Raw genomic sequence first — 24093 nt, forward strand, 5'->3', positions numbered from 1 at the left:
TTGTAATTGTGTTATCAGTCTTTTTCTTGTGGAAGTCCTGTAGGATTCCATTAACTTTTGTTATGAGACCCTTGTCTTATGAGATAGCATTGCCAAATGTTTTTTTCCCAGTCAGAAGGTTTTCTTTTCACCCTATTGCAAAAAGGTTTTGATGCACATAAGGATTTAATATTTAGAAAGTCCCATTCATCAGTTTTATCCTCTCCAGGTTATATTTCTATGTTTGTCAGTCTCTTTATACAATGGCTTAGGCCTTCTGTGCTTGGTCTGACTTTGTCTTTTATGATCTTTATGATATTGCTCTGATCCACCTTGAGTTGATTTTTGTGTGTATGGTGAGAGGTGTGGATCTGGCTTCAGCTTTCTGCAGGTAGCAGTCCAGTTTCCAGGCCACTGCTTTTGACAAAACTTTTTGTATTTTACGTTGTTGTTGTTGTTAAGTGCCATTGAGTCGTAGAGGACTTATAGCAATGCTATAAACGAAAAATTTGAACACTTGTATACATTGTTTCTCTAAGTTCCTAGAGTTTTGGGAGGCAAGCCATTTCAGAAGTGGATGCCACTCCTTCTTCCAAGCCTGTTTTAACCGGGAGCTCCCGGCAAACACTGTCCACCATGAGTAGCCATTATCACATTTAACACATCAGTGTTACAGTGTTTAGCGTTACAGCAACCACTAGTTACCTCTGTACAGCAAACTGCAGACCTGTACTATACCACTTAGAAGAATGTTTGACCAAAAACAATTAAAACCAGGCCTGAGGGCCGCAAATTAAAGTCACACCTTTGGCTTGGTAGCATAACTTTCTATCGACTAGGCCAACAGAGCTCTCTCTCTCTCTGACTCCCAGCAATTCTATGAACAACAGACCTAAGTCTTACTCTATCCTACACCATCCCCACAATCCGAGACATGCTCGAGCCCATTGCAACAGTCTGTATCAATCCATCATGTTGAGGATCTTCTTTTTGGATAGGTTTTTAAAAAAACAAACAACAAAGTTGGTGTCTTGGTGATTCAGACTTACAGTGTCAGAGTAAAACTGCACTGCCACAGGATTTTCCCTGGCTCTTTTTTTGGAATTAAATTACCAGGCCTTTTTTCCAAGGCACCTCTAGATGAATTCAAATCTCCAAATTTTCAAAAGGTCACAGGCTGTTTAAAAACAGTCTCCATGTAGGGAGCTCTGATGGCCTAGTGGCAAGAAGCTGTGCTGCATTCTTGAAGGTGCCGTGGTTCGAATCCACCAGATAGAGAAGGAAGGGCAATCTCCTCTTGTACCAATCGAATTCAGTTCAACAGCACACATACACTCAAAATAATAAAGAATTTTTTTTTTAAAAAAAAGGGGTCTCCATCCAGGGTTTCCCTCTAAAAGATGACTCTTATCTAAAATGCAGGTGAATGGTCTTCCTTTCCTCAAACTATAATTCTTTCTTTCCTGCAAGCACTGAGCTCGAGGGACAGCAGCATGGTCGGCTGTCATCACAAAGAGTTAGGATAATGTCGAGCTACACTGAGAGGCTGGCCGGGTTGGCCTCCTCATGCCCCAACTCCAAAACTGACTGTCACACCTGGCCCTGGGCCTGCACAGTCCCAGCCTGGGGACCCCCTGGCAAAACACTGATTTCTCCCCAGGAGCAGAGAGTGTTTCTATGTTCTCAGGCAGCGTGTTGTTTTGTGTACAAAGGGATTTAGGCCAAACTAAAATAACTGTGATGGAATCAGGCCTCTCTCTGAGAACATGTCCTCTGGGCCCTTAGAAACAGTCACACCTTGCTTGTTTTCCTGAGAACTGTCACTGTGTGAACCGTGCCAGCCCCTCCTTTCCACACTCAAGGCTGGACTCTGGGCCCCACGTCATTTGTGTCACGCACAGGCCTCTCTGTGTGCAGGAAAAGGATTGTCAGATTTTGACTTTGATTCGCTGGAGGCTGGGGCAGAAGCACAGCTGACGCACACCAGACCTTTGCCCTCCACCAGCTTATTGGGATAAGGGTGAGAAGGACCCATGAAGTCTGGCGTATTGATGGAGAGGGTCAGAGTGGACACCCCCGGTTCCTCGTTTCTGAGTTTCTGGTGTGACTCTGCAGAGCCCTCCTAACACCCACGGCGCCCTCCTAGTGACTACTGGCCTCCAGCTCAAATCCTTTCCCCTCCCCGTGGTTCAGCACTAACAAGAAGGTCTGCCAAGAGGGCTGACTGTGGCCACCCTGGTAGTGGGCAAGGTGTAGCTTTCAGGCTGAGGGTCTGGCAGAAGGGCTGAGCTGAGGTATGTGGACAGGGCCAGAGCCTGGCTGGAGGGCCAGGGTCCCCATCATCACTCCGCAGGCACCTGTACAGCAGCAGAGTGCGTCTTCCCTTACACCTGATTCCTTCAGACAGGCGCTCATTGTCACCTTACAGAATCGGGAAGTTAGTGTAGTTTCACTTTGATGCCCCAAGCTGCTTCTTTCCACACCTTGCTCCCACCTGGATGCGCTTTCCTATGTGAACAGCACTTGGTAGGGCAGAGTCCCGACCAAGGATGCAGGCACAGGAAGACGTGGCCACCTTGCTCAGGTGAGGTGCCTCTCCAGAGTGAGCCCGGGAAAGTGTGTGCTGTGGAGAGAATGCCCAGTCCTCCCACAGTTAAATAATTTGCAGGGGCGGGAAACACCTCACCGATGGCTGCTGAAGTGACTGTCATCTTTGGTTCCCCCGCCCACAGCAGCATGTTTGCTATTTACAAACCTCCATCACCGCCAGCCTGGACCACGTAGGGCCATCTGTCCGCTTCCACCCCCGCTCCAACACCACTACCACATGTGCGTCCCGGAAGCGTCTGTGATCTCATAAATATCTGGCTTCTGGGACACCCAAATCCAGTCCAAGCCTCTTGCGTAGCACTCAAAGGGTCCAGGTCCCCTTACCCCAGCGTGTGGATTGAGCACATGGGGACCTGGCAAGTGTGTACTGAGTTAACCTAGAACCAAGCAGCTAAAACCAAAACGAAGCACTTCTTCTGGGAACCCAGATGCCATCTGATCTACGGTGGCACTGTGACCCCAGGGCCCTGTCTCCAGAGGCCATACAGAATGAGAAATGACCCAGTGATCACCTACCTCACAGACTTTAACCCAGCACCCTCCTGGCGTGAGGTGAAGCCAGTCACATGACATCATCCAGACTAAGCAAGGCTGAGGCCACTTAAAAAATAGGAACTCTAGTCTTGCAGGTCATTTGCTTCATTTCTGGGTTTTGTTTTGTTTTGTTTTGTTTCTGTTGAAAAAGGCAACCATTAAGAAGTGTTTCGAGGGTTATGGTTACCTGCAATGGAAGAGTTTTGGAAGCCTTAGGTAGAAAAAGTTAAAACTGAGGTTTTCTTGAGGAAAACAGTGTCCCCATACTAGAGGCTGTTTACTGTGGGGGATAAGGAATAATCTCAGAAGGGCTTCGGGATGGGTTATGTAAGAAATACCAAAGTTAGCTCACTGTTTCCATGCTTTTCTTAAGAAAGTTCACCGCCGCAGTTCCTTGTGGTGCTTAAACACTGAGCTGTTCTTAAACTTTGAAACACTTGGCAAGCTGTCGGGCTTGGTAACAGCTATTTTTTATTATTCTGTTTTCTTTTCAAAATCCCTGGCATCCGGCTGAATTCTGGCCGTTGCTGACCCAGGAGAGACGCCCGTCTGTCGGGGAGTCAGGCTGGGCACCGCCAGCGCTCACGTGTCACCCCTCCATGCAGACCCACCAGTTAGTGCAGAAAACAGCTCAGCTGTGACCCGCAGCTCAGCGCACTGCAAAGCGCTTGGCGTATTTAACTACTGTGTTGTATCGGCTGCTGCCAAGCCAGTCCCCCACACAGCAACCCCGGCTGTGATCCATAAGGTTTTCATTGGCTGATTTTCAGAAGTAGATCTCTACTTCCTGCCATACTTAATGATAAATAATATTTGTGAAAGGAGCCCTGGTGGCATAATGCATAGTGTGTGGGGCTACTAATCCCAGAGGTGGTGGGTTTGCATCCACCAGTCACTCCACAAGAGAAAGATGGGCAGTCTCCTCCCACAAGGATTCACGGCCTCAAAAACCTGAGAGAGAGGGTTGTTGTGAGTTGGAATTGACTCGACAACAGTGGAAGGGATTATTTATTACAAAGAGACTTGGTGATTTAATAGTTATAGCATTTGCTGCTGACTAAAAGGTTGGCAGTTCTAATCCACCCAGTGACTCCTTAGTTACCTAAGTGAAATAACCCCCACCAAACCCACTTCTGTCAAGTTGATTCCAACTCAGCATGACTATTGGGAACTGCCACATAAGCTTTCCAAGACTATGTATTCACAGAACCAGTTGAGTCTCTGTGTCCCTCTCTTCAAGAAAACAGCCATTAAGATGGGAGTCTGCACCGTTCTCCTCCACTATGGCCTCATGTTAACGGACAACATTCTCAAAGACTCTGTTTCCGCACAAAGTCACTTTCACAAGTGCAAGAGGTTAGGACTCCAACTTGACTTTTGGGGTGACCCGAGCTCAATCCATAACAGTACACTCCCCCCTCACAGCCTTCCAAGACAGCTGTCGGTATTATCGCCATTTCTCCCCATCTGGAAACTGCAGTTCTGAGAGGTTAACAGTACCACCCGGGTGGAGGGGAGGCAGGCAGCTGGGCTCCAGATCTCAGCCCCGAGCTCCTCATTCTGGTGCTGCAAGACCCCAGCTTTGGTACTACCCGGCCCCAGAGTCAGCCTCAGCGGGTGACACACACACAACCTTGATTAGAGACGGTATGGCCTGTCTTCAGCTGCCCTGGCCGCAGCTGCTCTCCAAAACCTTGTGGAGTTGCTTATGAAACTTTCAGCTTCCTGACACAGCTTGAAAACATCATTAAGGGGCTCTCAGAATGAGTGACGTCAAACCCCCAGTGGGGTGAGGCCTGGTCTGTGTGAGGCTTGCTCATCAATATGTGCCACCCACTGCCTCGAGCAGATTCCAATCATTGTGACCCATTCCAGTCAACTTTCTGAGGCTGGAAGTCTTTATGCAGATCTTTCTTCCACCAAGCAGTTGGTGGATTCGAACCACTGACCTTTTAGTTGGTAGTGCAGCATTTAACATACTACACCACCAGGGCTCCTTTCAGGATACATGCTGAAACACACACACACACATACACAGAGAGAAAGAGAGAGAGAGAGAGAGTCCTTTTTCTCAATAAATTCAGAGGCAGGCAGTAGTCAGAGGTTCCTTCCACCATTTCCACCCCCATCCCACCCTTCCAGCAGCCCCATGCTCTTAACGGGGTGATATCTGAGATCATCTCATGTCATAAGCTGATGTCTATAACGCAGAGAGTTCAAACATAACCGATACTTTCCAGCCCTTTCTACAAATTCTGATACCAAGTTCCAGGTCTGGAGGTCAGATCTCAAGATAGAGGCCTCTGGGCTGGCAGACTTGGAATGCTTGCTGGCTTTGGAGGTTACCAGCTTCAGAAGCTGGCACGAGCCAAGGTCATTGTTGGAAAGCAGGGTCACAGGCCTTGTATACTAGCCAAAGTTAACAAGTACAGCAGCTAAAAAGTTAGCAAAGTTGGAAGACCACAAGCCAGACAACCAGATACAGATCTGACAAAAAGCTCTAGCTTTCTTAAAGATAAATACTACGTAAGTCACATCCCTAAGGAGACCAACCCTTAATCAGTTAAGGCTCATAATATCTTTATAGATATACTTCTCAACATCATAGAAGTTTAAATTTACAAGTAGAATAGTTAGAGTATGCTGAGGATTATGGCCATGCTGACATACAGTATTAACTGTGATGTGAGGTTTATTAAGGACATAACAGGGACAGCTTAATCTCAAGATCAGTTTGGAAATACTAAGAACAACTTAGGAGACAGCTTCTTCTTGGTGTGCCCACATCAGGCCTCTCTCCTGATTGGACAAGTGTTCACAGTGCTTTAGCTACCAGTCAGTACTCAGAGACACCCACCTTCTCCAAGTCCGCTAGGAAGCCTCTTTCCAGAAGACAGTCTTTTCACTCTGTGGGTCAGTAAACCTGCCACCATCTGCCGGTCTGATGCCACTGCTATTTTGTGCCAGTGTTATATCCCTCTGTCTCTTGGTCTAGGAGTTTCTCAGCATAGAGACCCTAGATCCAAAGAACACACTCTGCTCCTGACCCTTCTTGATGGTAGTTAAGTAAACCTCCCCTGTCAGCCTGTGGGATAGACTCTTTTTAAGACTAGCTAAGTTGGTAAAAGGTTTTGCATTAGCACAATCAAATGTTCTGGGATTCCCATTCTTCTCAGAGTCAGCCACAGCTTGTTGTGATCCACACAGTCAAAAGCCTTTGCATAGTCAATGAAGCACAGATAGATATTCTTCTGGTATTCTTTGCTTTCTGCCAAGATCCATCTAACATTAGCTATACTATCCCTAGTACCATGACCTCTTCTAAATCCAGCCTGCACATCTGGAAGTTCTCTGTTGACATATTGTTCCAAACTTTTGGATAATTTTCAGCAGAATCTTGCTTGCATGTGATATTAATGATATTGTTCGATAATTTCTGCACTCTGTTGGGTCACCTTTCTCTGGAATGGGAACAAATATCGATCTTTCCAGTCCGTGGGCCTAGAGGCAGTTGTCAGAGCAGAGCAAGGAGACACTACATGGTTCAAAATCAAGAAGGGGTTCCATCAGGGATGTATTCTGTCTCCATACCTTTTCAATCTGTATGCAGAACAGATCATCCAAGACACTGGGCTGTACGAAGAGGAATGTGGCATCAGGATTGGTGGAAGAGTCATCAACAACCTGTGTTATGCAGATGACACAACCCTGCTTGCTGAAACTGAGGAGGACCTGAAGCTCTTGCTGCAGAAGGTCAAGGACTGCAGCCTCCTATATGGATTGAAGCTCAACATCAAGAAAACAAAGATTCTCACCACTGGACCACTTGGCAGCATCAGTATGGATGGTGAAGAGATTGAGATAGTTAACAGTTTTAGTTTGCTTGGCTCCACAGTCAACACTCTTGGTAACAGCAGCCAGGAAATCAAGAGACGAAAGAGAAATTCGGCTGTCAGGGACCTCTCAAGAGTACTGAAGAGCAACAACGTCAGGCTGGAGACTAAGGTGTGCCTGATCCGGGCTATAGTCTTTGCAATTACGTGCTATGCATCAGAGAGTTGGACAGTGAATAGGGTTGATAGAAAAAGAATTGATGCCTTTGAGCTGTGGTGCTGGAGAAGAGTGTTAAAAATACCATGGACTGCTGGGGAACAAACAGGTTTGTCCTGAAGAAGGTGAAGCCGGAATGCTCCTTGGAGTCAAGGATTCTGAAACTTCGTCAGACATACTTTGGGCATGTTGCAAGGAGGGACTGGTCCTCGGAGAGGGACATCATGTTTGGCAGAATGGAGGGGCAGCGAAGGAGAGGAACACCTTCGATGAGATGGATTGATTCTGTGACTGGAGCAGTGGGAATAAGTGCATTTGAGATGACTAGGTTAGCACAGGATAGAACAATATTTAGAGCTCTTGTACATAGGGTCGCTATGAGTCGCAAACAACTCGATGGCACGTAACAACAACACAAAGTTGGTAAAACTGACTTGTGGGTCACAGCTCTAGTTTGCATAGCCCACCTAATCATTCTTTGAGATTTTATAAGACCATGGCCAGAAAAAGAAGCCCATTGCCCTGTATAGAGTTTCTAAATTAAGTCAACTTTGTCTGCAGAGCTGCAAGAGTCCTCAGGTCTGCCCAGTACTGTTCAGTAACCACATGTAGCTATTTAAGCTAACTTAAAGAAAATTAAAAATTTTAATTTTTAGCCACACTTCCCTATGTTATGGCTGTGTGACTGCCAGTACTTTGGCCATTGTTACTTTGTAGTTCATTTCTTTTCTCTAGAAATTCCATACAAGTTTCCGGACTCTCTTGTAGTTGCACGATCCCTGCTTGGAATGTGGGAGTATAATGGTAGAGACATTCAACAGAACTTTAAAGAAAAAATCTGTTTCTAAGCTTCATAAAGTACTGAACTTCTGGTTTTTGTAGTCACTTAAGATGCAGTGTCAGGCGAGCTCTGGTGGCCTAGTGGCAGGAAACTGCACTGCAATCCCAGAGGTGCGCGGTTCAAATCTACCAGATGCTCTGCTGAAGAAGGAGGAACAATCGCCTCCTGTACCAGTCTGATCCAGTTTGACAGTTGTTGTTAAGTGCCATCGAGTCGCAGGTAGCGAGTCCTTGACACTTGGGTGCCTTTCATCCTCTCTCCAAGTTCATAGGGTTTCCGGAGGCAAGCTATTATGGAAGTGGATGCCACTCCTCCTTCCACGCTTGTTTAATTGGGGAGCTCCACCCCACTCTCAGTCCGCATTGGGTAGCCAACCATTAACGCATTTGACACATCCGTGTCACAGTGTTCAGCCTCACAGCAACCACAAGTGACCTCGGGACCTTGTACACCAGGGCTATACGACCTAGAAGAATGTCTGAACAAAAACAATGAAAGACTGGCCTGAGGGCCACAAACTAAAAGTCACCCACCTTTGTCTTGGTCACATCATTTTCTCTTCACTGGGCCAGCTGATCTCTCTCTCTTTTTCTCTCTGTTGATGTTATTGTTGTTAAGTGCCGTTGAGTCGCAGGTGACTCATAGCAACCCTATGAAGGAGAGTCCTTGACACTTGGGTGCCTTTCATCCTCTCTCCAAGTTCATAGGGTTTCCAGAGGCAAGCTATTATGGAAGTGGATGCCACTCCTCCTTCCAAATTTGATGGTACACACATAAAATAAATAAATGAATGAATGAATGAATGCATGCAATGTCAGTAACAGCATGGTGCACAGGAAAACAATGAGCTGCGCTGAAATGGCCTTGCTTTCCCCTGTGTAGCTGCATGAGTGTCCATTTACTGCTGTAACAAAAAAAACCAAAAGCTTAATGCCTAACACCAACACAGACTTATTATCTTCAAATTCTATAAAAGGTCTGATAAGGGTCTCACTGGCCGAAAGCAAGGAATTGGCCACAGAACAGTGATCCTTTCTGAAAACTAGGAGGGAACTTTTTTTCCGTTACATCTTCTGGAGGTCACCTTGGTCTTTGACTCAGGGCCCCTTCGTCCACCTCTGAAACCAGAAGTACACCATCTCCCTGGCCCTTCTTCTGTAGATATATCTCGCTCTGCCCCCCTCTTCCACTGTCAAGAATTTTAGGAGTGACGCTGAGGTCACCGGGACAGTCCAGGATCATCTCCCCGACCTCAAGATCTTCAGCTTAATCATATCGCAAAATTACCTTTTCCATGAAAGGGCACACATTCACAAGTTCCAAACACTAGGATGATTAAGGTACACCTGACCCAGGCCGTGGCATTTTCAGTCATTTTTATATGCATGCAAAAGCTGGCAATGAAAAAGCAAGGCTGACAAAGAATTGACTCACTTGAATTATGGTGTTGGCAATGAATATTGAATATACTGTTGACTGCCAGAAGAACCAACAAATCTGCCTTGAAGGAAATGCAGCCAGAATGCTTTTTAAAAGCAAGGATGGTGAGACTTCTTCTCACATATTCAGGGGCATGTTATCAGGAGGGACTAGTACCCAGAAAAGGACACCGTGCTTGCTGAAGTAGAGAGTGAGAGAAAAAAAAGAGGAAGACCCTCAACGAGATGGACCAGTGAACTAAAAAAGTGCAGCGGCATTTGTGAGGATGGCACAGGACCAGGTGCTGGTCAGTAACAGCGTGTGTGGACTGCACTGGTTAATTAGCCCACCAGAGTGTGAGAGGCAGTTGGGGCTCCACTCCTGTCAGCTCTGCCCCTAACAATCCTCTGGGCGGAGTGCTGGCCAGGACAGGGGACTCCTTGGGCCTTGGTGTTTCAGGTTAGAAGGTTTACTCTTCCCCCGCTGTGGACAGAGGGACCTCTGAGGGGTGTCTTGAGGTTGGGAAGATTAGTAATGGGGAAAGAGGCAGCCAGGCTTCTGGCTTGTCCTAACCACTGGTCTACTGTTGGCACTCACACTTGAGTCAGGAGGCTGCCTTTTGCCTGGGGCTGTCTGGATCCTGGAGAGCACAGCCCAGCAGACCCACCTCTGAAGCAGGCTCATCTGTGGGGTCACAAGCCTGTGACCCAGTGTTAGACTTCCCCTGGAAGTTCAACAGTGGAGTCTTGTACCAGATTCAACCATGAAAATCTGAGGCCCAGGGAGAAAGGATGGGGGTGTTTTTAAGGGTTTGTCACCCCAGTTCCTTCATGAGCTGCAAAGATTGAAGCTCCCTAACCAGGCCTGCAGCCCTTTTTTTAATTTTTTTTAGTTCCTTCAGCAGCTTTGTGCCTGGTATAAATGTGTCTGCTGTGGAAAAGGAAAATGTAGGGAGTGATTTGTTTTAAATGTCACATCTTATTACCTGACTGGTGTGAGGCATTTACCCTGCTGACGGCCCAGCCCGTACCTCCTTGAGACACTGACAGAGCCCTCCACAGCTCACTCTCCCCTTGGGTTGAAGATAGCTTTTCCCTGGGGGGACTCTTAGTCAAGGGACCATCAAACCCCACCAATAACCTACTGTCCTGGGCTTGTGACTATACGGCATGATTAATGTGGGCAAGTAACATTGACATGGCCATAGAACAAGAGTGGAACCACATAGTGGGCGATGTCTGTTTGAAAGTAGATCCATATACCTCAGAGACCCTCAACTGACCCTTCCTACCTAGGAAGCAGCCCAGTGGCCTGCCTTTCCCAGCGTGTGACATTCGGTGACTCTTGTCTTGATGCGTGGACATGACTCTCATGCTCCTTGCAGCTCACATAGCACCGTTGGCTGCTGACTGCACAACATTTTCCTTCCCGCCTAGAAATGACTGAATGTGGCATGAAGCCCTCCCAGTAAGTATGGGGTTGAAGGTGGCATGGAACCTTCCGGAACTTTATAACTCACATAACCTCTCCCGTCTCTGGCCTGCTCGCCACTCACCTCTACTCTTAACAACGGTAGTGTTACCCTCCACTTGCCCCTCTCCCTGGATCTCTGAACATGTGTGGATGGAGCTGGGCACTGGGATCCCAGTTGAAAGGTTCATCCTGAGCATTGGCTTTGGGAGTGAGTTTCTTGAGCTCTGTGTTGTCACTGGGGGCAGCAGGTAGTACACCCCTTCACCTGGAAACCCCCGTGCGTGGACGCTGCCTTGCAATCAGCAACCCCATCATCTGTAATCATGACTGTGCTGAGTACCCCCCACCAGGCACCCAGCTCAGCCCTTTGCTTATTTTACTGAATCCCTGTAGTTACTCTGAGAGATATGTTTAGATTACACATGGAAAACTGAGCTCAATGAGATTAAGGGATCATGTCAGAGAAGGAGGTCCATGGCCAGGTGGTGGGAGAAATCCCGTGACTGGGTGAGAGGGTGGAAGTCGAAGAGAAACTCAAGGTCAGGGTGGACATTCATGGCCCAGGATGAGTGCACAGGGTATTTGTGTGAGGGAGTCCATTAAGCATGTCATCACGATCAGAAGGAAGTGGTGAGCATCTTGGGACCATGTGATCACATCGGTCAAGGAAGTTAACCAAGGGAAGGGTTGTGGGTATCTTGAGAAGACATCAAATTGAGAAGGCATCACAGGAGTGCTGATCGACGTGCAGTGCTACCATGGAGAGGAGTGCAAGGGAATGAAATCCTGACAGGACCATCCTGCCTGATCCCACCTGGCAGGAAAGTGGAGAAGAGGCCACCATTGTGGTGCCCAGAGAAGCTTCTGGTGAACACTGCCAAAATGGGCCACTCTGGTCCCTGGGTCTTCAAAGGGAGGAATCAGACAGGGCTAGAGGTGGACAAATGGCCCCCAGCAACATGACAGCGTGGCTGGCAGCTGGCAGGCTAACATCACAGATGTTGAAGCCATGGAGGCTGTGAGGCAAGCAAAGGAAGGCAGCTTCTTCTTCTTTTTTTTTTTTTGTATTAACAATAAGATTTATTGAGCTGTATCTTAGTACAGATGCCATATAGGCTTTCCCATGGTGCTCTTGATGTACAAATCCCAAACCTTCTGCCAATTCTTCTTTAGCAGTGAAATGAGAAAGTTGACAGCCAGGTGGATGTTGTATACAAGTTCATCATCTGTCACCTTCAAATGGCTGATGACCACTGCTAGGACCTTTTCATCTGGAATTTGATGGTGGACTTTACCTCGTCTGCTTTTGCCACCATGTTCTCATTGTGGGTCAGCAGAGAAGGGAACTTGCCAGCCTTATTCAGCCCTGGACCTAGGATTCTTGGGATCTGCTGGGTCAGGGATTCAGAGGCCAAAAAGGCATCCTGCTTCTTGGCCAGCTTTTTGACCAGCTTCTTATTCTTGTTGCATTTTCTCAGTGCCTCGATGCCCATCATCGCAGTGCTGCTGATCCCCAAGAACACGCACTGAAAACTTGGGGCGTGGGGTGGACTTAAGCCTGATGGTCCCCGAGAAGCGTTTGTCCTTCTGAGGGTCATAGTTCTTCAGACTGATCTGCAGCTCCCCCGTCTCCATAAACTTTCTGCGTTTACGCTGGTTCCTGTTCAGGACTTCCCGCACTGCCTCGTAGAGGGTGTCCCGAGGGACTTTGCTGCTCATGGTTCTTTACCTGCTGTAACCCGGAAGGCAGCTTCTTAAGTGATGCTCAGGACATGACGGCTGCCCTCAGCCCTGGGTGGGTGGTGCAGCTGATACCCTCAGAGGACACAGTAAAGCTCAAAGGCTGCAGATTCAACCTAAACCTTGACAAGACCAGAGCCCTCTCACGTCTTATTAGGTGCCACCAAGTTGATTCCAACTCAGAGCGACCCTCTGAGGGGGAGTCACTACAGGACGAAACACGGCCTCGTCCCGCGCCAACCTCACACCCACTGCTATGATTGAGCTTACACCCACAGCTGCTAACGAGTAAGTTAGAAGCTTGCCCATTGGAGTACTGGTAGTTCAGGAAGTGGTCATGCAGATGGCACTACTCCTGAGGGGGCCAGGAAGACTCCTACTGGGGAAGAAGGTTAGATCCAGTGGCCACCAAGGTACCTCCCAACACTGGGTAGACGATAAAAGCCAACACTTGCCTACTAGAAAAGTCCACGACTACTAATGAAAGCATCCTAACGTTGTGCCATTTTAATTTCACAGTAGTTGTTAAAACCTGCTGCCTAACCAAGCCTCTTTTCGTTGTACTTAACAACACTGACTTCCCCACCAAGCTTCCACCCTGCCTGCCCCCTCAGGGCATCCTGTGGTTGGGCTTGGGGACCTTGGTGACCTTTGCTGTCTCTGCAGGGTGTGTCATCACCATTTCGGGCCGCATGACCTTCACGAGCAACAAGTCCATGGAGATTGAGGTCCTGGTGGACGCTGACCCCGTGGTGGACAACTCACAGCAGCGGTACCGGGCTGCCAGTGCCTTCTTCACCTACGTGTCCCTGAGCCAGGAGGGCAAGTCGCTGCCTGTGCCCCAGCTGGTGGTGAGTGTCCGCTCTGGTTGGGAGCGTGCAGTGGGGAGGTGACCTGGGTTGTCATCCTGCAGAGAGACATCGTGTTCACCATTCTGAGCTGCTTTGCGTCGAGATCAGAGCTGGGCCCCAGCCTGGCCTTGAGCTTCCTTGGCTGACGGGCCTCTGGCTGCAGTACGAGTCAGAAGAGGCCACAGGAAAGGACGCCTTGTAAGCCTCAAAGAGGCCTTGTCTGCTCCCCTTCCTATGGGTCTGGAGATCGGGGGCTGTTGGATCAAGCCAACAGGATAAGAGAGACACTTCTTGGGGGAGGACCTGTACCGTGTTGTGAGGGCTAAACAGAGGTGAGGGCCGCAGCCCCAGCAGAGTGGCCTCTCTTGTCCTTGGTCTCTCTCCATGGGGTTTGACCATGGGATCTGAGAGTCCTGGGCTCCCTGCATCAGGCAGCTGAGATTGGCTCTAGCTGGGTGCAGTGAGCGTGGTGGGCAAGTGAGTGGAACAGGTGTGCCCACCACACGTCCTCACACAGGTACCTCGAGTCCACATTCTCTGAGCTTCTCCCAGCTCGGGGGGGGTGGTGTGTGTGTGTCTCAGGTCCAGAGGGTTCACAGACACCCCCTCTGTACAGCAGCTCCAACGCCTCTATGGCAGAAATGGGGTGCAAGGCCCTGTGTCTTCTAGTTCTGGCCAGCACCCAGGGACTCTACAACCTGAGGTATAAAATTAGCCGTCTCAGAGGCTGCTATTCTTGGCTTTGGCGAGCATCTCTCTGCCGCTTTCTTGAACCAGCCTAGGTGTGGAGCACTCGGGGAGGCTTGGGAGGGTGGCCTTTCTAGCATTTTCTTAATTTAATAAATAAGAAGTTGGTATCAACAAGCATTTAATGATTTCCCTGTTTCCCTGCTAATGGCGCCGCCGTCCCCCATTTAGAAAGGCCATGGTCCCAGGACATTTGCCCCACAGCCAGCCCCACTCCCTTCCACCCTGCCCTGCCCAGTCCTGATGGTTCTTCCTTCAGATGCGTCTTCCTAGTCCTACTCTGACCTTCCTTCTCAAGCCTTTGACCTACATTCCTGATCACAACTGGTTGGCTGCCATAGCCTCTTCCCTGGGCCCCAGTGCACCCCACAGGACCCTTAGCTACTCAGGTTCTCTGGGGCTTCGGCCACAGCCTGCTGTCTAGAAGACTCTGATGGCCTTTAAAAAAAAAATAGATTGATTAGCTTATAATCCTTCATGTACATTGTGTTTCGTACATGTACTTTGTGGTTTTGGGTTTTTTTTTCCTTGTTGTGTGCCATCGAGTCAGATCAGTCTGGCACAGGAGGAAACTGCCCCTCTTTCTCCAGCAGAGCATTTGATGGTTTCGAACCACGCTCCTTTAGGATTGCAGCGCAGCTTCTTGCCACTAGACCACCAGAGCTCCCTTTATGTATAAACAATCATTCATATACATTGTGTTTCATTCACGTACCTTGGGTTTTATATAATCATTCATATACATGATCTTAAAATTACCTTTGATCTATGACTATTATCACCCCATCTTTTTTTTTTAGTTGAGATTGTAATGAAAGTTTATCAAGAACTTGGGTTTCGAATCATTCATGGTTGCACATTTTCCTCCCTGTCCCCCCTGACCCCCAGATCGCTTTTTACTCTGGGGAAAAAGTTCTTTCATTGTTATACAGTCCGTCGTCCCCCCTCCCCCCAGACCACTTTACTATGCAGTTCTTATTCTAGACTCGTGCCAATAATACCTAATTATATATTCCTTTTATATAGTTCTCTCCCTCATTTGTTTCAATGCTTTATATATTATTTATCCTCTCTTTTCTTAGTTCCCCTCCCCCCAGCTCCCATGTCAGTCCTGTTTTATAGCAGTGGCATTATGCCATATTTGTCTTTTTGTGACTGAGATATTTCACTCAGCATAATGTCCCCCAGGGTCACCCATTTTGTATAATATTTCATTAATTCCTTGTTTTTCAGTGCTGCATAGTATTCCATTGTGTGAATGTACCACAGCTTCTCTATCCATTTGTTTGTTGATGAGCACTTGAGGTTGTTTCCAACTCTTTGCTATTGTGAACAAAGCCACACTGGATTGGAAATGTTCCAGTGGCCTTTAGAGGCATTAGAGGCACCCTTACCATCCACTCAGGACACACGTCACCTCCTCGAAGAGCCTTTCGTAGTCACCACACAGCGTGCCTCACTTTTGCTCTTCACTCCGACTTTTGTTACCTGGTGGGGCAGGATTGTGTCAGCCGTTAAAGGACACCAGGCCTTGAGGCAGCCCTGGCCCCATAGAGGTATTCACTGTGGAACGCATGGGTCCTGACTGTGTGAATGAATGCCTGCCCTTTTGGAGCATGAAGGCCAATGGACAGATAGATGGAGAGTAGGGGTGAATGGTGTGAGAGACCTTCACCTGGGATTGGGCAGATGATCCCAGGCTCCAGGACTGAGGGCCAGGCACAGGTTGTGGTCTGGAGAAGGACTGAGGAATCAGGGCATGGGGCCAGGGAGGCCAGGAGGGTCTGACTCACAGGCAGGACTATGAAACAGGGCAGATATTTCCTAAGGCCATTAATGGCTTTTACAATGACCTTCCCAAAGTCCATAACATTTGCAATCCCATAATGACCCCAGGAGCCCAGTGCTTGGCTGCTTGTCATTCAACCTCACATCAGCAAGGAGACTGCTGGTCATTCTGGGAATGAATGAAGACAGTGAAGCCCTTACTGCCCACACCCAACCTCTACCAGGAAGGCTGCACAGCTCGTCCCGGCAAGTGGGACCTTTTGGACACACGGCCAATGCCAAGGTCCCGGGGCTTACTGGTGTGTAAGAGGACCCTACCCCAGCTGGTGAGGCTTGTCCTAGGTTCTTTTTTATCTGAACCACTGTCTTTCTGGATAACAGCCTGGAGGGGCTAGTGAAGAGGTTGAGCCTGGAACTGGAGGAAGAGTGAACGGCCGGGAGGCTGTGGCCAGGCTGTCTCTGCACCCCACAGCTCGTGGTCACGACCCTTTTTGGTCAGACACCCATCCAGGCTGAGCCTCACTCCCAGAAGCACCTTACACAGGTTCACTGCGCCCCCACCACCTCTTCTCCCCAGGCCCTCCACCACTTGCTGCTCAGCGCCCTGGAGAATAGTGTGTACCAATACCTCAGCAGTAAACTGTGTTTAAAACCTCATTTCCTCCCAAGGGCCAGAATGAGGGCCCGCTCACTTCTTCATGTGTCTGAGGGTGACCACCTGACTGGCTGGACCTGGCCACCCACAGCCCTCCTTACCCCTTGTGCTCCTTCTTAGGGAGCAGTTCCTTCCCAAGGGTCCTAGCTACACAGCCCTTGGAAGATCTACCTGCATTCCTCAGCCTCCACTTTCTCCTACCTTGACTTTGGGGACCCTATATCTCTGTTCATTCTTCTGGCTCTTGAACCATTTCCTCTGGAATCTTTCCTGCCTGTCTTCCTTGGCCCTAAATGCGGGCTCCCTCCACTTCCTTCCTGGACCCATGCCTGACACCCTCTTCCCTTAAATGCCTTGATTTTACCTTTCCCCTTCACATCCAGAGTTCAGACTTTCCCAGCTACCCCAGGCTACCCTCCACAGGGTGGCCGCATCTGAAGAGAGACTTGTCTCTGTCACACTGGCCTCTGCCCATTGGGGACAGCTAGGACAGCCTGTCTTCCCTCAGTGTGGCCTTTCCGTCTCCATGACCTCCATGCCCTGGCCACCCATGGTCCCCTAAAGGTGGAGTGCTGGCAGGTGCTGACAGGCCCTTCCCCTGGGGAGTTGGGTCCACACCAGGGCCACCAGAAGCTTACCTTTTCCACAAGGTCTCCCTCCACAAGCTTCTCAAACATAGCTTGTCCCAGAGAAAACTCATTCCCTCTCCTCCCCTATGAAGCACCCCTCCTGCCTTGTGTGTCCTCCAGTCACAGGCAGGGTGGGGAGGAGACCTGCTGCTTCTCCCACCTCCAGCCCCTGCACCCCACTTACCCGATATCCAAACCTTAACACTGCTTATCTCCCCACATGGCTGCACCTCCTCAGCAGCCCCTCTCACTGGATCCTCTCCTAAGTGCTCCCTCCTCCGGCTGCAGCCTGTAGTAACCTGTTCTGCCGCGGCCAAGTAAGCTTGTTAAAAGGAAAATCTGATTCTCTCCCTCTCCCGCCTAGCCCATAAACTGTCCATGGCTCCTCAGTGTCCTTGGCATGGCAGTGGCATCCACCTAAGCCAGCCTTGTGTCATTCCTCACACATTCTTCACACATACCCCCACACGATCCTACACTAGGACCTTTGTTCTACCTGGACACCCCTCCCCGCAGCACCTCCCTCCATTTCTCAGCATTTCCTCCTCCGCAAGCCCTCTAGAGAAAGCGTCACTATCCCCAAAATGCCTTTCCGTCACCGTGACGTTTGCTTCATGGCACTCAGACCATCTGGAAGTGTCTGAAGCAAGCGTCAGCATAGCGTCTGTCCTAGGTCGCCCAGAGTCTCAGGAGTTGTCACGGCACAGGTCACAGGCCTCTGTCCCTCTCCTAGCCTCCTGTCCCCCACACTGCCAAGGGATACTTCTGCTGGACAGAGCAGTGACCACAGATCCTTGGAGACTCCCAGGCCCCCTCGCCCACTGCTGCAGGAGCAGCATGTGCTGCTGGGAGGCCCAATTCAGGCACAGTGTCCTGGGTTGTCATCAGGCTGAAACCTTGCTGTGTGTGCGACCTCAGACATGTGCTTTGTGTGCCTCAGTTTATTCACCTGTGAAACGGTGCTGGTGACGAGGCCAGTGAGTCTGATTTATATAAAGCTCTTTCTGATGCTGTTGTGCGGCACGGAGTTGATCCTGTGGATGACGGATCTGAACGCTGCCCTATCTCTCCTGTGCCATCCTCATCTTCTCTGCTGCACTTGGACCCACGGTGACAGTCTCTGTGTCCATCCATCTCATGTGCTTCCTGATAGAGGAACAAAACCAGCATCCCATTGCTGTCAGGGGGTTCCAGCTCACAGCGACCCCTCGTCGGGTTTCAGGGCTGTATGCTCTGACAGGAGCCACCCATTTTTCTCCCAATAGATCAAACTGCCAACCTTCTGATTAGTGTATGCACTGTACCAGTCCAGCTCCTTGGGACAAAGGGACAGAAACAGCAGAAACAGGGTGACAGTGGCCGTGAAGGAGGAAGCGGGAGGTGTAGAGTAGGTTGACTGGGGTACGGGTATAGTTTTAGATAAGCCCCTTCCTTGGGAAGGCAGCAGTAGGCCCCGAGTAGGCTGGGAAGGAGCCATTTAGCACAGACTGGACCAGGTACAGGGCACAAAGCAGGAACTGGCTACCAAGGGAAGAAATGCAAGGTAAAGGGTGGGCTGGGGCCAGGATCAACCTTTCCTTGACAGCCCCTGAGATGGGTGTGAGTCACCTGGACTTGCCTAGCTGGAGGGAGGGCGCTCCTCATTGGAAGCCAGTAGACAGATGTCCTGGCAAGATCACAGCGTCAGCCGCCTGTGAGCTGTAAGGTTCTCAGGAGACCAGAAGCTGCAGCAGCTTGATCAATGCCCATCAATCAGGTAGTGAGTTCTCCAGCTGCCTTTGCTGCCCCACTGCACTGGGTGTCTCTCTGAACTCCCAAAATGACAACCTTGTGGGAGGAATGCATTGGGGTGGGGGTAGGGCTCTAGGAGGGGAAGACAACATGCCCCGCTGCCCCCCCCCCCCGAGTTCTCCCCACTGGGGCCAGTCTGGCAGGGAGGTAGGTTGCCTGTGATCAAGGGCCCTTTGGGGTGTGACCTCATACCTGCACAGTCTCGATGCTGAACCTCTGTGCACCTTGGAGCAGTAGGGGGATTCTAGGGTGTCATCATGAGACATGATGAGCAGAGTGACGGGTGAGAGGGACTGCAGTGCTCCCTTTTTTTTTTAATTGTGATTTAAATGAAAGTTTACAGAAAAATTGGTTTTCATTCATTCATTGTTGCACATTTTCCTCCCTACCCCCTCTAGTTCACTTTAAAAATATAACCCACCAAACAATTCATTGTTGCATAATTTCCTCCCCCCACATCCCCCTTTAGTCCACTTTGTATGCCAACAGCCCAGAATAAGAGGTGCAATGGCCCTTTTGAATGAAGTAAATTGCAGTGAACAGTGACCAAGCCCTCAGGTTTGAGGGGTGGTACTAGCAGCCTCTCATGTCCTGGGGGGTCCAGGCTGTTCTCCTGCTGGTTAATGATAGCTTTGATTCCTCACTGAGGCAGGGCAAGCCCACCACACTTCCTCACCTTGGTGGCGCTCACTGGGTCGTGAACTCAGCACACCGTCTACACACGTGTGCTTGCCATGTGCGCCTCTCTGCCGGGCCCCTCGTAACACCACGCCGGGATTAGAAGCACCTCAGGTCCCTGGAGGTGTTGTGGGGGGAGCACCTGGGTCTCTGTGGCTGCTCGCCCCCTTCCCCCACTGTCAGCTCTTCTCTAGCCTCCTGCCTATTTATAGCTCCATCCCCAGGGCCGCTGACATGAAATGCAGCCTGTGTGCGGTGCTTCCTGATGAATATTATATGTGGGGAGGGCCTTGTGCATGCAGCCCAAAGCCCACAGCTGCCAACACTTGCCAGGCTCAGGACTCACAGAGGCGGACACAATGCAAGGGTGCCCTAAGACCCAGGTCCAGGCCTGCCTCCAGCGCCCCACCTCTAGCTCCCCAACCGGGGAAAAGCAACGAAGGCCAGTTTCTGCTCCCAAAATCCAAACCACGTCAGTCCGGCCACAGAGCCAGCCTCCCCCACAACAGAGAGTCCCTAGGCTGGTTGCCGGAAAACCTCACCTCCTAGTTCATAATACTGTTCACTCCCTGGGATGCCGAGCAAAGTGCTGCAAACTGGGTGACTGAACCGCTGCACAGATGCTGTTTCCGAATAAGGCCACACTCACAGGTGCGGGGTTAGGAATTGGGCCTTTTTGGGGACCTGATTAGGTCTCTCAGCACATTGTGCAGCTAATGCGCGTGGACTGAGGCAGGAGTGGCAGGAGGCCCTGGACTCAGGGCCTCTGTCAGCAGCCATCGAAATGACTGGAAAATGGTTTCTAGATGAAGCAGGAGGCCGTGAGGAGCCTAAAGTACAGCCATCCGTCTCCCTCATGCCGTTTAGAGCTAGGCTTACGCGTAACCAGTGGAGTCCCATCAAAGATAAGTTACAGTGTTGTTAGGTGCTACCGAGCTGACTCTGGTCCATGGCAACCCCATGGGCATCAGAAGGCGCTCCTGTCTTGTCCAGCATCACCCACAAGATCCTTGGTGCGTTCGCGGCCACTGTTACAGCTACTGTGTCCACTCATCGCATTGAGGGTTTCTTCCATTTTCACTAACTCTCTTTACCAAACTTGATGTCTCTTCTAATAATTAATCTTTTAAGACTGATTTATTTGTTCTGCTGGCATTCTGCAGTATATTCATATTCTTTGCATCTCTAATGTATCAATTCTTCTGTCTTTTTTATTGACTTTTTAACATATACCCAAACTCACTGGCACTGAGTTGAGTCCACTTTCTAGCAACGTCTCATTGGGTTTCCAAGGCTATAAATCTTTATAGAACTTCCTATCTTTGTCTCTTAGAGCAGCTGGTGTATTTGAACCAACAAACTCTTCTGTTAGCAGCACGTAACCATCTACACCAGTAGAACTCCCTAACACGTGTTGTTGATAGGTGCCATCAAGTTGACACTACCATTCACAGCAACCCTGTGGATGACAGACCTGAGCCTTATCCAGCTCCATTATCTCAATCTCCACCACGCTGACTCCCGCTGTTGCATTCACCATGCCAGTGCATTTCATCAAGGGCTTTCCTCACTTTCACTGGCCTGCTACTTTCCCCAACATGATACTGGCCTGCTACTTTCCCTAACATGATCTCTGTCCAAGGACTGGTCTCTCCTGATAACGTGCCCAAAGGATGTGAGATGAAGTTTCACCATCCTTGCCTAAGGTGGTAAGGATGCACTTGACCCAAGATTTATGTATTTGTTGTTTTGGCCAACCATGGTATATCCAGTACTCTTCTCCAACACTAGAACTCAAATGCATCAATTCTTCTGTCATCTTTATTCATTGTCCAACTTTCACATGCATAAGGAATGGTTGGAAATATCATGGCTTCAATCAGCCACACCTTCATATAAAACTGACATCGTTTCTCTTTTGCATTTTAGAGAGGTCCTTGACAGCAGATTTTTCCCAATGCCAGACATAAAATTTTGTTTGTATTAGGGTTTTTTAATATTATTATTATTAATTTTAATGAAAATTTACACAGACTTTGAATTTGCATTCATTGATTGTTAAACTTTTCACCTGCTCACCTCTCCCTCCCAGTTTTTTATTGGTTTGTTTACAAAGTTCGTATACATTGTGTTTCACACTATTCCTCATTCGTGCTATTTCATACAGTCATTCTCATGCATTATATTTTATAAAATTAATCGCCTTTGGACCGTGCCCACCATTACCCTGTCTTTTCATGCAGATCCTTCCCATTTCCTTCCTTCCTTCCCACCACCCACCAAGCTGTGCAACCTTGTGGTTTTTCCCTACCCATCCTCACCCCTCCACTCCCACTCCTCCCCCCCCTTGGGTTCCCATATATGTTTACTAGTTAGCCGTCTATGTTTACAATAATGATTATATATATATATTTGTCCTTATGGGACTAAGTTCACTCAGCACAGTGCTCTCCAGCCTCTTCCAAATTATGTAGTATTTTTGTAAAATCATTGCTTCATGGGGAGCTCTGGTGGCCTGGTGGCAAGGAGCTGCAACTACAATCCCAGAGGCGAACGGTTCAAATCCACCAGATGCTCTGCCGGGGAAGGAGGGACAATCTCCTCCTGTACCAGTCAGATCTGATTTGACGGTACACGCACACAAAAATAATAAAAAATTTAAAAAAAGTCATTGCTTCTGAGTGATACATACTATTCTGTTGTGTGAATGTACCATAATTTCTCAATGCATTCAGTTATAGTTGGACATTTGGGCCTTTTTCATGTTATTTCAATGGTGAATAACTCTGCTAGGAACAGCCATGCATCTTTTTTTTTTTTTTGGCTGAGTGCAGTGTACTTTATTGATGGTACATGACAGGATGGGCTCGCCAAGCCCCTCCCCTTTCTCAGGGGGATTTGATGGAAACTTGTGTCAAGGATGTGAGATTTTCAGTGTGTGGGAGGTTCAAGCTGGGGCAAGGACTCCCCAGCAGCTGAGGGTCTCTCTCTCTCTCTTCTAGTGCTATTGCTGGGGCTGGTGGTCCAAGGGGATCTTACTCTTTGGAGGCCATGTGAACCATCAGGTCGACCACCCGGTAACTGTAGCCAAATTCATTGTCATACCAGGAAATGAGTTTGACAAAGTGGTCGTTCAGGGCAATGCCAGCCCCAGCATCGAAGGTGGAAGAGTGGGTGTCACTATTAAAGTCACAGGAGACAACCTGGTCTTCAGTGTATCCCAGAATGCCAGCCCCAGCATCGAAGGTGGAAGAGTGGGTGTCACTATTAAAGTCACAGGAGACAACCTGGTCTTCAGTGTATCCCAGAATGCGCATCTTTTGATCTCTTAACTGCTGCTACCATGGGTATTGATATGAAACTGTTGACAACTTCAATCTTTTCTCTTTCATGACATTGCCTACTGGTCTAGTGGTGAGGATTTTTGTTTAATTGATGTTGAGATGTAATCTGTATTGAAGGCTGTGGTTTTGTCTCTTTAGTAAATGCATAAAATCGTCTTCATTTTCTGCAGGCAAGGTTATATTATTTGCATAATATAATTGTAATATAGATTGTTAATGACTCTTCCTCCAATCCTAATGCCATATTCTTCTTCATATAGTCAATTATGTGATCATAATAAATTATTAGTAACATTAAGAATGAGAACCCCAGAACACTTAATTGTGCTCATGCAAAACCTATACAGAAACCAAGAAGCCATTGTCTGAAAAGAAGGGAATAGTGTGTGCTTTAAAATTAGGGATATTGTACTTCAGGGTTGTATTCTTTGTTCATACCTGTTTAATCTGTGTACTGAGCAAATAATTCAAGAAGCTGCACTGTATAAAGAAGAATGTGGCATCAAGAGTAGAGAAAGACTCGGTGCAACCACTGTGGAAGGCGGTATGGCGCTTTCTCAAAAAGTTGCAAATAGAGGTACCGTTTGGCCCAGCAATTCCACTGCTGGGAATATACCGCAAAGAGACCATAACTGACATCCAAGCAGATATATGCACACCCATGTTTATTGCGGCTTTGTTCCAATAGCAAGGAGTTGGAAACAACCTAAATGTCCATCAACGAATGGATAGAGAAGCTATGGTATATTCACACAATTGAATACTATGCTGCATTGAAAAACAAGGAACTCATGCAATATTTTTTTTAATTATTATTAAATTTTATTAGTTTCAATGAACATTCACAGGGATTCTGGGCTTTCACTCCTTCATTGCCGCACCATTCTCTCCACCCTCCTCCCCAGTTTGTTCTTCTTCCCCGCCATCCGAATGTCTGTTTTAATTGTCCAATTGCCACAGTGCT

At 48.6% G+C, this 24093-nt stretch overlaps 1 protein-coding gene across 2 annotated transcripts in view; it reads left to right on the forward strand.

Moving 5' to 3' along the window:
- ACOT7 (acyl-CoA thioesterase 7) overlaps positions 1-24093 on the forward strand; it is a 197910-nt gene that overhangs the window by 156627 nt on the left and 17190 nt on the right. For both annotated transcript variants that reach the window (XM_006885794.1, XM_006885795.1), the window contains exon 8: positions 13313-13497. In XM_006885794.1, the coding sequence (XP_006885856.1) occupies positions 13313-13497 (185 nt within the window). The remainder of the gene's footprint in view (positions 1-13312; positions 13498-24093) is intronic.

This window comes from Elephantulus edwardii, unplaced genomic scaffold, assembly GCF_000299155.1.
Source record: "Elephantulus edwardii isolate Elephantulus edwardi_28Jun2011 unplaced genomic scaffold, EleEdw1.0 scaffold00045, whole genome shotgun sequence".
Taxonomy (NCBI): domain Eukaryota; kingdom Metazoa; phylum Chordata; class Mammalia; order Macroscelidea; family Macroscelididae; genus Elephantulus; species Elephantulus edwardii.